The sequence below is a fragment of the Heteronotia binoei genome, chromosome 13 (genome assembly GCF_032191835.1).
Source record: "Heteronotia binoei isolate CCM8104 ecotype False Entrance Well chromosome 13, APGP_CSIRO_Hbin_v1, whole genome shotgun sequence".
Taxonomy (NCBI): Eukaryota; Metazoa; Chordata; class Lepidosauria; order Squamata; family Gekkonidae; genus Heteronotia; species Heteronotia binoei.
In genome coordinates, this window is record NC_083235.1 from 54,883,600 (window position 1) to 54,897,991 (window position 14,392).

General features: G+C 44.1%; 1 protein-coding gene across 7 annotated transcripts in view; it reads right to left on the reverse strand.

The window, feature by feature from the left end:
- Positions 1-14,392, reverse strand: part of SLC39A11 (solute carrier family 39 member 11) — a 481,072-nt gene that overhangs the window by 423,936 nt on the left and 42,744 nt on the right. For 6 of the 7 annotated variants that reach the window (XM_060252173.1, XM_060252174.1, XM_060252175.1 and 3 more), the window contains one exon: positions 6,950-7,108. The exons of the other annotated variant lie outside the window; for it this stretch is intronic. In XM_060252173.1, the coding sequence (XP_060108156.1) occupies positions 6,950-7,108 (159 nt within the window). The remainder of the gene's footprint in view (positions 1-6,949; positions 7,109-14,392) is intronic. 7 annotated transcript variants of the gene reach the window in all.

Sequence of the window (14,392 nt, forward strand, 5' to 3'; positions counted from 1 at the left end):
TCTACCTGTGAAAACTTCCAGTGGATAGCAGTAGACTTTTCTTTGAGTGCCAGCACAGGACTAATCATTTCAGTAGCTGATAGTTGCATCCTGATGTCTCTGAAGTCATGAAGTCATTAATGTAAAAAAGCACATTATCAGAAGGCTATTCTAGCTGCTAGGCAGAATTAATGGCTGGTTTTTTTCATTCTCATTAGACAATTTGTGTCAGGGCTTAATGTAAAAACCTAGAGGCTAAAACAGCACATACATTCTTAAATTTTATTAAAAACTGTACCAGTTCTCTTCAGTTTGTCTGAAGACTAAAGGTATGATAGATCCTCTCTGCTTCTAAACACCTACTCAAGAGCAAAAGAACTGGAAATCTTATAAGCCAAACCCTTTGTAAGGCTGGAATTTATTGTGGAGTTTTTGATATTAATACATTCCAAAGTAGCTGTCAATTACAGGAAATCCTCTAGAAAAGGGGAGTCGAATGTCTGGCCCATGGGCATGATCTGGCCCAGAGGGCTCCTATGCGGCCCTCCATGGTCTGCCTCCTTCTCCCACTTTCCTGCTTCTGTTGTAACCATTTTCATTTTTCTCCGTGGGATTGAGGCAGCTGACCAAAGCAGCCTCTCCTTGCTCTTTCCCTCTACCCCAAGGGAGGGTGAGAGAGAAGGAGTCTCAGCCAAAGGAGGAGCTTGGCTCTGTAGCTCTGCTGTGTGACTGAGATAGCCTGACACAGTCCAATCAAAGCTCGAGCTATGCTAGGTTCTCTCAATCACACGGCAGAGCTACAGGGCCAAGCTCCTCCACTGGCTGAGATTCCTCCTTCCCTCTCCCTTGGGGAAGAGAGAGACCTGCTTGCCTTAGAATCATAGAATCATAGAGTTGGAAGGGATCTCTAGGGTCATCTAGTTCAACCCCCTGCACAATGAAGGAAAATCACAAACACTTCCCCCTAAATTCACATGATCTTCATTGCTGTCAGATGGCCATCTAGTCTCTGTTTAAAAACTTCCAAAGAAAGAGAACCCACCACCTCCCGAGGAAGCCTGTTCCACTGAGGAATCGTTCTAACTATCAGGAAGTTCTTCCTAATGTTGAGCTGGAAACTCTTTTGATTTAATTTCAACCCATTGGTTCTGGTCCTACCTTCCGGGGCCACAGAAAACAATTCCACACCATCCTCTATATGACAGCCCTTCAAGTACTTGAAGATGGTGATCATATCATCTCTCAGCTGCCTCCTCTCCAGGCTAAACATCCCCAGCTCCTTCAACCTTTCCTCATAGGACTTGGTCTCCAGACCCCTCACCATCTTCGTCGCCTTCCTCTGGACCCTTTCCAGCTTGTCTATATCCTTCTTAAAACGTGGTGCCCAAAACTGAACACAATACTCCAGGTGAGGTTTTACTAGAGCAGAGTAGAGCGATACTTCACATCACGTGATCTGGACACTATACTTCTGTTGATACAGCCCAAAATCGCATTTGCCTTTTTAGCCACCGCCTTGGCTGCCTTAAAGCAGCTTTAAGACCAACACAGTTTTGTTCAAGGTAAGTAAGAGCTTTTCGCCTTACTTCTCTCTCTCTCTCTCTCTCTCTCTCGTATTAAGCTAGACTTTCCTGAGTTCAACTGAATTCATGCCCTCATGATCCAGTTTTTCTCAGTAGGAAAGCAATGGGAACCCTTTAGATGAGGAATAACAAGACGCTAGTGAGATGGAGACTGGGGATTTTGAACTTAGGCTTCCCAGATAGTAGGCTGATACTGACCACTATACATTACTGTCTCTCTCTATTCTTGCATGCCTCATAGGAGTTGCAGTTATTTTTCTGGGGAAGACAACAGCTTTGTAGATAAACACATAGCCCTCAGTCTGTATCATGGTGCTATTCATTCATGTTGACAAGTTGGTAAAATGTGGTTTGGATCCTGTTAAAGTTAGGCAGGGCTTTTTTTCTGCCGGAGCCCACAGGAGCTCTGCCTGGGCTGGCCAGGGCTCCAGCTGACCCAACCCTCCAAGCGGCAGCCACATGCTCCCAGGTCAGGCAGTATGGTCTAATATGCAAATGAGCTCCTGCTGGGCTTATTCTACAAAAAAAGCACTGCTGTTAAGTGAATCTGTAACTGGTTGACAGTCACACCCAAAGAGTGTTTATGAATGGTTTCTCATCCTCTTGGTGAGAAGTGACAAGTAGAGTGTCTCAAGGATCCATCCTGCGACCTGTTTTGTTCAACATCTTTATAAATGATTTGAATAAAGGAATAGAGGGAATGCTTATTAAATTTGAAGATGATACTAAATTGGGAGGGGTCACAAATACAGTAGAAGACAGAGACAGGATGAGCTTAACAGGCTGAAAAACTGGGCTAAAAATAAAATTAATTTTAATGAGGATAAAAGTAAAAGTTCTGCATTTAGGTGTGGCAAATCAAATGCATCATTATAGGATGGGGGAGACTTTTCTTGGCAGTGTGTATAGGATTTAGGGGTCTTAGTGGACTGTACAATGAACATGAGTCAGCAGTGTAATGCAGTAACTAAAAAGGCACTGAATGCAATTTTGGGCTGTATCAACAGAAGAATAGTGTCCAGTTCACATGAAGTGATGGTATCACTTTCTTCTGCTCTGGTTAGACCTTACCTAGAGTATTGTGTTCAGTTTTGGGAACCACAATTTAAGAAGGATATAGACAAGCTGGAACATGTCTAGAGGAGAGTGACAAAGATGGTGAGGGGTATGGAGACCAATTCCTATGAGGAAAGGTTGAAGGAGCTGGGTGTGTTTAGCCTGGAGAGGAAACATCTGAGAGGTGATAATGATCACCATATTCAAGTACTTGAAGAGCTGTCATATGGCGCAGAATTGTTTTCTGTTGCCTCAGAAGGTCAGATCAGAACCAATGAGTTGAAATTAAGTCAAAAGAGTTTCCAGCTAAACATTAGGAAGAACTTCCTGACAGTTAGAGCAGTTCCTCAGTGGAACAGGCTTCCTTGAGAGGTGACGGGCTCTCCTTCTTTGGAGGTTTTTAAACAGAGGCTAGATGGCCATCTGACAGCAACGCTGATTCTGTGAACTGAGGCAGATCATGAGAAGGAGAGGTGGGGGAGGCATGTGATTTTCCTGCATTGTGCAGGGGGTTGGACTAGATGACCCTGGAGATCCCAATTCTATGAAATACTGATAAAAAAGAAAAAGGGAAACATTAACTGCAGTCTGGTCTCAGTTATCCAAGCAGCCAGATCCTATAGTTCTATACTTTGGGGGGTGTATTCTCTCAGGTGGTTTTCATACAAACCCCTAGGCTGTCCTGCGCTGTGATAGTTAATTCTTGGAAGACATACTTTCATGCACTTTATGCTGCAAAGACAAATCCAGATACCTCATTAGCTTTAGACTTAAGAAATCAACCACCCTTGCACCCAGTTAAGACTACAGACATTCAGAAGAAGAAGAAGAAATTGGATTTATATCCTGCCCTCCACTCCGAAGAGTCTCAGAGCGGCTCACAATCTTCTTTACCTTCCTCCCCCACAATAGACACCCTGTGAGGTGGGTGGGGCTGGAGAGGGCTCTCACAGCAGCTAATGGCCCAATTGAGATCAGGGAAGGCCCTAGGGAGTGATATGATCCCCGCAGAATTGCTTAAAACTAGCATTGAATGGTGGACACAGGTCCTGGCTGTGCTTTTCACATTTGTTGCCCAGCTAGCACAGATATCTAATGATCAGGGCTTGGCCATTATCATCCCAATACAGAGCCTGCCTAGAAAACTAACTTTCAAAGTGTGGATCCAGATTCCTTTAATAAATCACATGTAATATTAATATATTTAAAGCCTATGACCGCCCAATGTCAGGACACTAGTAGCTGCTCTCAGGCCCACAGGGTCTGTTCTCTGTTATAATTAAAGTTTACTTAACCTGGAGGTTGCATCAAGCAATACGCTGAAGAGAGATCATGATAGCTTTTCTTGCGCAAGCTATCATTATACCTCAAGGCAGTGAAGCTACTTTCTGAGATATTTCCCAGGATACCACCAAACTGTTAAAGATTAATGATGACTGTACAGAAAAATGCTTATCAGCTTTTGAACTGCATATTCATTTATTGTTAGCTTGGCCCACATGGGATATATACATTGGTATACAAGCCAATCAAGCGTAATTGCTTGTTTTTAATACCAATTACTTATGTTCGCAGCAAGCTTACATATTTTTAAAATTAATTAACTTGCATACCCTGAATTTTACATAAACTTATACCAGTAACATGGAAACTGTACCTTATACTCCACTGCCAGGCAACCTCCTGCATAAAGCCGATCAAGGATTCCTCTGTACTGTCAGAAGTCTACTTCTCATAAAGAGAAAACTGCTGCTGGTCAGGCAGCTTATGACAGTACACTGTTTTCTAATAGCAGAGACCTTCTCTAAGCTGAGCTTCTCTACGAAAGTATTTGTGGCCACTTTAACCCCAGACAGCACTTGGTCAAGGTACTCTCCCATTCTGGTAGGCTCTTTGATTCAAAGCTTATTCTCTTCTCCTCCATATTCTCTTCCTCAAAAAGTTTCCAGCCAGCTGCTTGATTTTAATTTCCCCCCCTGTGCCCTCAAGTCCTACACTTGGGGAAGGCATAGCCCTACACTTCAGAAGGACTACAAAATCAGGTACTTCCCTGGGCTCTGGTGGACATGCCCTAGTCCAGAGGTTTCAAACATGCGGCCCGCGGGCTGGATGCAGCCCGCAGAGGGCTCCAATCAGGCCCTCCAGCAACTGGCTGCCTCATTCTACCTTGCCTGCTGTGTTCGGTCGCCATTTTGTGTTTCCCCACAGCAATCAGTCGGCCAGCAAAGCAGCCTTTCTTGGGTGCTTCTCTCTCCCCCTTCCTTTTCCCAAAGGAAGGAGGAGAGAGGAGGAGCCTTAGCCAATGAAAGAGCCTGCCTCTATAGCTCTGCTGGGTGTTTAAGTTTGCCAGACTCAATTAATCACCCTGCAGAGCTACTGAGTCAAGCCTCTTTTCCTTCCTGGCTAAGGCTCCTCCCTCTCCTTGTGCCCTGAGGGAAGGAAGGAAAGAGCCAGAGCTTCCTTTGCCCAGTCCCCACCATCGAGAGAAATACAAAGAAAGCACATTTAAGACTAGCAATGTTTCATTGAAGGTATGAGCTTTTTACCTTGCTACAGAGAGAGAGAGAGAGAGTTTGGTTGGGCTTGTTATGGGTACCACTGGTTTTCCCTCCTCTTTTTCCTATATTCATGCCCTCCAGTCTTTCTCAATAGGAAAGCATGTGAACTGTTTAAAAGAGCAATAACAACAAGCCAGGGTTAGGCTGAGTGTGTCCAGCCCAGGTTTACTTAACAAATTTCCCTTGATTTTTCTTTCACATTTTCCTTTGATTGGTGATCTTGAACCTAAGGCTTCCCAGATAGTAGGCTGATACTGACCACTGTACATGGCTATCTCTCTGTTCTTGCACTGCCACATAGGAGTTGTAGTTATTTTTCTGGGGAAGACTATAGTTTTGTAGACAAGCACATAGCCCTCAGTCTGTCCCATGGTGCCTTCACATAATCTTGACCAGCACATGAAGCAACTTGTGTACAAAAGCTCACAATGCCCAGCTGCTTCATGTTTTCTCTGGGTCTGAGGCACAAGGCATTGACTATGAGATCTTTGTAATGAATGTCTATAAATCAAAAGTAGGTTTGCAACTTACAGATGTGCACACTTGAACAACACTTGAACAGCATATGCAAGATTGGTACAGCACAGACATTGTCTGCAGTTTTTGATGCAATAATTCATAGCAAGAGATGACATCCATCAGACCATAAAACAAAACATTGCAAAAGTGCCAATGTTTTAAGTAAAAAAAAATTGTGTTTGTCTGCACCCCCTTTATACAGTTTATATGTCCGCTACCTGGCATTACATTTTATGACAAATCCAACCCCCAGAACAAATGAGTTCGACACCCCCACCCTAGCCATTCCTTTGCCAACTACTTTCTCAGACAACTGTAACACAAACTCTCACAACTCATACACAAGCTTCATCCTTGACACTACACTAACCTAAACAAAAAAGGGCTTTTCTCGCCTCTAGACTCCTCTTGGACTCCTCAGAAACCTTGCTGACACAACTACAGGTCAATAAAAGCCCTTCAGTAGTCAATGGAAAAGACAGAAGACTGCCTGCTTCTGCCTCTTCAATGACATGATGTCAAACTACTCTTCTGTCCTCTTGTCAGACAGTAGAGAATGGAAGAGAGATGAGGCAAAAGTTCCTGCCTGCTTGCCTATGCCTTGGGGAACAACCACCAAGAATTCCTGCACCCTTGCCACACTATTACCCAGAACAAACTTGCCCAGGACAAAGAAAGGAGAAAGCATTTGGTAATAGGCTACTGGAAGATGTATATGGACTTGTAGCGGAGAAGGAAAGAACAGACACCCTGGCACATTGGTTTCTCAGGATACAACTGCTCTGTTGTCCTGTGTTTGATCTTTACAAAGCCAGTACTATTGAGAGCAAGCAATGATCCAATCTGAAATGAACACAAGGGAGACCTCAACTTCAAGGGCAAAACAAATACTTTTTCTGATATTTGGCTTCCTTCATCCATTCATTCTTCCTGAAGCTCCTGGACATCTACTACTGGACAGATATGCTTCAGCATATGGAAGAATTGCATGGATGCCATACACTGTTTAATAATATAAAGTATTTTTTTAAAAAATCACATCCTTATTTGGAAACAGGAGGATTCATTAAGAAGGTACTGCCACTACCTCTGCCCCCAAATTAAGGATCTGGATTTGCAAAAAGGAAGGAGCTTGTACCTTGCACTGCACCCTTGCTCACTGAGTACAAAACAAAAGCATGACCAGGACACACAATGAAAGTAAAAAATGATCCACCCTGGCTATGAAAATTTGAGACTGTAAGGGCTACTTACTAGCCAAGGGAGAAGAAAGTCTGTGAAGTACACAAACGCCGCTCCCAAAGTGAAGCCAGCTACTACAGGAAAGAATGCAAAGGCCCCAAACTTCCCAGAGTCTTCAGCCAGTTCGATGGCAGGTGCAAGAAGGGACCAGTAAGAAGCAGCCAGCATGACCTAAAAAAAAAAAAAAAGATGAAGAGTTAATGCCTCTTAAGTTGCAAAATGGTAGCCCTCAGCTCTTAAAAAGAAAAAGTATGGTGTCATAATTAGAGTGCTGGACTAGGACCTGGGAGACTCAGATTCAAATCTCTACTTTGTTATGGGAGCTTGCATGATGATCTCGAGCCAGTCACACACTCTCAGCCTAACCTACCTCACATGGTGGTTGTGAGGACAAAATGGATAATGGAAGAATGCTATAAGTTGCCTTGGGCCCCCATTAAAGGAGAAAAGTGGGATATAAAGTAAGTCTAAAAAAATTAAAAATCAAAAAGTTACAAGGGAAAGATTATTGCCAAAGACATAATTCTGTACTTACAAGCAGGCAGACTTATAGTAAAGCCAGCGTTGGTCTACACTTTTTTTACTGTTACCATAAAATCTTAATTTTAGTATACAGAGAGACAGACAGACAGACACAAAGACAGATAGGCAGGCAGACAACAAAGAGCCTTAACCTCTGTAGAAAAGACATGGGAACTATTACTACCTTGTCCAATTATTTCCCTTAGAGGCAAGATTTTCCTTCAGTTTTTCCCTCCCTTTCTGACTGAGCAGCCCTTTTGTCTGCTTTCTTTCTTTTTGAAGAACAATGGCTATCCCACCCTATCACAGTATGATCTTTTGTTGCTGGCTCAGCCCAAGGGAAGTGTTGAGATCCCCCTTTAAATTAAACCACTGAAATGACACTTGAGACTTTTCTAAAGTTCAAAAATAATAAAATATTTTATTCAACATAGAGGGGAAAGGTCAGATTAAATCAGGGGTAAATTTTCTAAGGTAAATCAATATAGGCACAGACTACAGTTCATATGTTTCAAGCAACTGAGAGTTTCTTAAGTTTTCACAGTGGCTTCAAACCTTTAAAATGAAAGGTTTCTGTTTCAGTGTTTCCTAAACACTCCAGTATACTTTCTTGAGTGTATTCGACTCTTTTGATTTCCAAAAGGCAGGAATACTCTGTCCAGTACTGAAACTCCTTCAGCAAACACACCAATACTCTTCTTGAGTTTTAACTGACTCTTCAGGATTTAAAAGGCAGTTTATAAACACACCAGACCAGGGATCTCCCCAGAACTATCTCCCTGGCCGTTTTCGCACTTAGCGTTTGCTCCCCTTTTTCCGCGGCGCAATTATGTCCGGATCATTTTTCTCGTTTTCCCACTAGTGACTCTTTGCGGAGTCGCCTTCCCTGAAGCCCCGGCTCAAATAGTTTTCCCACTGGCATCGGCTTGAGTTCGATGCCCTGTCAATCATTTTTTTTTTAAGCGCAAGTCTGGTTGCGTAATGACGTACTAACGTACTAACGTAACATCGAGCTGTTCCCTCCCCTTCTTTTCTTGGACAAACCGCATCACGTGTGCTGCTGCTGCTTATGGATTGGCTGCAGCTGTAGAATCCTCCACAGCCCTTTATGTATTAACGGAAGCATTCACAGTGGAGAATCCTAGCACTAGATTCCCCCCCCCAAATTCTGAAGCACTAGATCCCCCCCCCCAAATTTCCTCCGCTCTCTTTCCCCTCCCTGGCTGGCGCTTGCAACGGGGACCTGACTGATTCCTGCTGCCAGAGCTCCCCCCCCCCCTGCTCCATTCTCTCCTTCCCCTTCTATGGCGCGTGTGAAGAGCGAGGTCGCGTCTATTTTCTAACCGAGCGGAATGTAGCCAGGGAGAAGAATGCAGGACTCCAACTTCCCATTTTATACATGGCGATTTTGTGCAGGTCCAGAAATCCTGGTGGCACAGCTGAGGGAGGCATTCCCTTTTTAAAACACACACACATGAACGCTTTGGCCCGCACCGGCACTAGATTCCCCCCCCCAACAATGGTCGTTTTCGCATTATCGAGATAACGCAACAGCGAAATAACGCAACTAAAGTCAATAATAATAAAAAAAATTCTAACGAAACCAATTGAAGTGGCAATTGAGGCTATTCCAGGAGGGGTTTTTTTTTTCTATTTGTTAATTTCGAAATATCGCTATTACGCAAAACTGTGAAGTTTAAAAAAAAAATGGCCGTGCCGGCACTTTGGGGAAGCGCCGCGAAAGGCTGATGATTGGCCAAGCGGGTGGATGGGGTGGGAGGACGGAAAGGGAGAGGGTGACGCCCACAAAGCAGTCGATCCGGCGTGGATGGATTTCGCACAGCAAACTCCGCTGAGTGGATCCGGAGGTTTTCGGAAACTCCGGCAACATGCTGAAAAACATACTCCGGCGTAAAATCCCTGAAGCGCCGGAGCAAAGCGCAGCGCCGGAGCAACATGTGCGAAATCCAAGAGAAGATCCGGAGGTAAATGGGGCGCTACGCCGGAGCAAACGCTAGTGCGAAAACGGCCCCTGTTTTAACTGTGCTGGAAAATTCTTCTCTCACTAGAAGATTCATTCCCTTTTCTTGGCCTGAATGGAGTCTTCCCCTAACTACCCACTCCTGCCAACCTTCCCAGTACTCAGTCAGTGCTCTCAGGGTTAGAGTTAGCACTAAAACATTCCACTCAGACTCTGTCAGTATTAGACTCTCTTCAGTCAGGGCTAAACGCCCTCTTTTCTGCATTCAGCTCTCAAGTCTCTCGGCTCAACTGATGCTAACCAATCAAATTCCTTGAAGCAGCCTGTCACTCAAGGCCCCCTGGCTCTGTGAGGGAATTAACCTTTCACAGTCCATTTATACAGCACTTCTGAGATTTTAAAAGTGCAGTCCAACACAAGAACACAGACCAATTAACAACAAGCTCTGTATGACAAGACTGAGTAACTCTGTATAGAACTGCACAGTAAGTCACCCAGTGAGCTTCATGACCAAGCGGGGATTTTAGCATACAGCCTCTCATGGTCTAAGCTTTCACAACACTAGCAATACATGGGTTCTGTTTGTGCCTTTCTAAGAAGCTCTCCATTGTCTACAAGAACACTAGGTACTGGATGAGAAGAAGTCTGGATAGAAATCCAAGGGTCCACCCATTTAGGTTTGGTCAATCACAAGATTTTACTTTAATGCACAAGAACAATGTTTTGGGGGTTCAGAAGCAAAGCTCAACCCCTCCCCAATCTGCAGTCAATCTACTGGAGAGATGTTTTCCACTGTATCAAGCTTCATAAGCTTGAACCACATGGAGCAGGTTTCTATTTAGCTCATTGTTTGACATATGGATAACCACAGATGGAAATGTTCTTCATTCAGCCTAAAGCTTTACTTGCAGTGTTTTCAATCTTGTCTGAACTAGCAACACAGCTGGATCCTGGGAAACAAAACAAACGCACGTAATATAAAGGTACTACAAAAACAAACCCAGTGCTCCTAAATCCCTGATCAATACCATTTTTTTCCGAATCATGCAGTTTGCACTGAGGTTTTGACTGTGTTTTTCTTCACATTATTAGAAAATGAACCAGATCTTAAAAATGAACCACATCTTAAAAAGCAAACAAAACACTCTATTCCCAAAATTCCCAAGACACTTTCTCTCAGTCTTATAGTAACACCAGCATACCAAACACACCATCACTGCAGATTCAGAACAGGTTTTGCATCACAGAGCCTCTGAGGTTTACTTTTTTAACCAGTGATACCTTATGAAAAAAGGCTTTTCCGAGGGGATTTGGCGGCCCATGCAATCTAGGGCTTCTAGGCATACAACTTCATGCGGTATAAGCATGCAATGTAATGAGGCCACTTCAGTGTAAGATCCTGCATGAATCCGCTGGCAGTCGACCCAGTTTTGTTCACGCAATCCTACTGCTGCCTAAATTACCTTATCAGTGACTCACAGCATAGAGAGCCTCTGAAGAGGATGATGAGTTTCCCTGAGCAGAGCAGGAGCCTCCCACTCCCCGCCCCCCTCAAGAAAAAACAAACTTGTTGTAAAGACTGTTGGAGCTGAAAAAGAAATCAAAGAGAGCCAATTCCAGTTTCCAATACAGAGCAGGATAAGGGGCGGGGGAGGGAGAAGAGAAGATAAATGTCTGCGGTGTAGCTGGATTTATCTGATGCAGTGGTTGGTTCCCAACCTTTTTTGGTATGGCAACCCAGAAGTCCCAATTTATTTTATATGGTGACCCATTCAGACCTGGTCCAAAGTTCATAGGTGCCCTAGGCAAACTATGACCTTGACACCTGTTTATTCCAGCATTCCATTTCTACAGTGCCCAACCAGATGTTTTTGAGAAGCCAACAACCCTCACACAAAGGGTACAGCTGCCCCCACTATGAATCCCAAGCAAGTGGGAGTTCTTCTCCTCCTCCTCTGCCACCTGTGCAAGAGCTGGAGTCTGAGGAGACACACTTTAGGGGCACTGGGCTGAGGAGAGATGCAAAGACAGCAAGTACATCAGTATCTCAGCCACAGCAGTCAATCTGCTAGAGAGAAGATGAGCAATTTTACTTTTGCTCCCTATGGTTTTTGTTGGGGCTTTGTTTCCATTAAGATTGCCTCAGTCTCTGAGGAGGAAGACAGGGAGTGCTCATAACTGAAAGGCAGGATCTGCCACTAGGCAAACGAAGCAACTGCCTAGGGTGCTAGCCTTCCACGGGTGCCAAACTGGGTGCTTCCCATGTGACTCTGTGACATTATCAGTGGGGGGCAGGGGGGTGCCAGAAGTTAGCCTTGCCAGACAGTCTAGGGCCAACCCTGTATATTTGATCATTTCAGAAACAGCTGCTGGAGAGCAGGGCAGTGGCAGTGGAATGTGTGATTTGTCAGCACTGATGCCACACATGCTAAAAAAATGCAAACAAATTAATTCTGGAACTGGAGAAGGGATGCTGGCAATTGCATTTACCTAACAATGTCCACTTGGTACTTTAAATGCTAGGAAACTACATTCTTCCTCACGGCTTAGGCCCTGAGGAAAAGATACTTTTTTTAATCTATGCTTTCAGCCCATCCTTCCTTCAGCCTTCCTTCCCTCAGAGTGGTGCACACAGTTCTCCCCCACCTTTGTGAGGTAGGCTAGTCTGAGACACACAGATCCTAGACCACTAATCTCATAGTTGAATAGGAATTTCAAACTGCGTCACCCAGATCTTAGCCCAACACTCTGCATCACGCTAGCTCTCCTACCTCTACCTTTGCTCAAAGCAGCTCATTCCAAAAATATAAAATGCTACCATAAAAAAAAAAGACAACTAAGTTGCAATCAACAATAGAACCATTGCCCAAACACTAATCAGATCATCAGATCAATCAATTTAATTGTTTCCAAGCAAACGTTTGTCACATAATCACAAAATGGGACCAGAAGAGCTCAAACTCAGCCAATAGCTTTCTGAAATAAAGTAGCGTTGCGCAGCTTTGAAAGTTTGGCTAGAAACACTGCTCTGCAAACCCCCTCTTGGAAAACTATTCCAAGGGGTGGCTTCTACCACAGAAAAGGCTGATGATCTTATGGAGAGGATGGGAGGGTTGACCTATAAATTGAAAGCTGTTCCTTCAAATGGGTGTATCCAGGATCATGAAGGCCTTTGCAGATTAGAACCAGCACCTAGAATTGCATCTACAAATATCTATGAACAAGCAAGCAGCCAGTACAGCTGTTGCAAAACTGGTGTTATATATGAGTGCCACCCAGTCAAAAGGCATTCAAAACCTGAAATGCCCAGGGCCAAGGGCATTTCCATATGTAGTCTGTTACTGGGATGTGGGGATTACAGAAGCATAAATCAGCATAGCTAGACCATCAGCTATGGTGATCGATGTTCCTGTTGGTTTTTTCTGTCAAGAGGCCTTTTCTATATCTGTCAAATTACTACAGTGACTTTACAGCAAGAGAAATCATTCATCCAGAAAGACTTCAAGTGACAACCTGGCTATAATTAATTGGTGTGCCTTCATAAATATCCAATTACAGAATTTTGAAGTCTACAAATCCTTGCTCTTCAGGAAAAGGGACACAACAGCTGCCGGGAAGCAATTCAGCTGCAGAACAGAAATTCTGCTGCTGCTGCGATACCATCACATATTTTGTTCCACAAATGGGCAACGTTAACAGGTGTTTTATCATTTACACACTTTAGATACCCACGTAACACTCCATTTTCATCCCTTGAACGGAAGAATGTGCAGTTGTAATTAATTGCAGGTGACCTTGCTTTTGTTTTTATTACGTGGTAATTAGGTTTACAGAGCCTCTTATCTTCTGCATTACCAGCTGTCCAGGAAACCTGTGATACATTGTGGTTCATAGTTCATATGGAGCCTTACCAGCCCCACTTCAAAAAATACTGAATAAAGCCCACCCTCCATGGTCAATGTTCTGTCCTCACCTGCTACTAAGGCTGTTTTTGCTACAATTAACCCTGTAAAGCAGGGGTGTCAAACATGCAGTCCAGGGGTCAAATCAGGCTCCTATCAGACCCCTGAACAACTGGCTGTCATCTGCTTTCCTCTCCCTCTCTCTTGCTTCCTTCAGCATCACAGATTGCTTTACAAGTTTGCTCAATCGCACAGGAGCTACAGAGCAAAGCCTCTTTTTTCTCCATTGGCTGAGGCTCCTCCCTTGGGGAAGAAGGGGGGGGGGGAGGAAGAGCTTGCTTTGCCAGGCTCTCACAATTGTACAGCAGAGCTACTGAGTCAAACCTCTCTTCCTTCTATTGACTGAGGTTCCTCTCCCTCCTGGTCCCCTGGGGAAGGAAGGAAAGAGTCAGAGCTTCCCTTGCCCAGTTCCCTGGATCCCAGGGGAGAAATACAAAGAAAGCACTTTTAAGACCAATGAGTGCTAATGTTTTAAGCATGTTTTATTATTTTTTTAAAAAAAATCTTTGTGTTCAACTATGTCCTTTATAAAGTTTATATCTCTGCTTTGTTGTTGTTCAGTCTCACAGTCAAGTCCAACTCTTTGCAACCCCATGGACAAAGTCACGCCAGACCCTCCTGTTTTCCACCATCCTCCAAAGTCTGTTCAAATTTGTGTTTGTTACGTCAGTAACGCTGTCCAGTCATCTCATCCTTTGCCATCCCCTTCTTCTTTTGCCTTCTGTCTTTCCCAGCATCAGAATCTTCTCCAGTGAGTGCTCCCTTCTCATTTGGTGGCCAAAGTATTTCAGCTTCAGCTTCAGCATCTGACCTTCCAGGGAACAGTCAGGGTTGATTTCTCTTAGGACTGACTGATTTGATCTTCTTGCAGTCCAAGGGACTCTCAAGATTCTTCTCCAGCACCACAGCTCAAAAGCATCTATTCTTCTGCGCTTGGCCTTCCTTATGGTCCAGCTCCCACAGCCATACATTACTACTGGGAATACCATC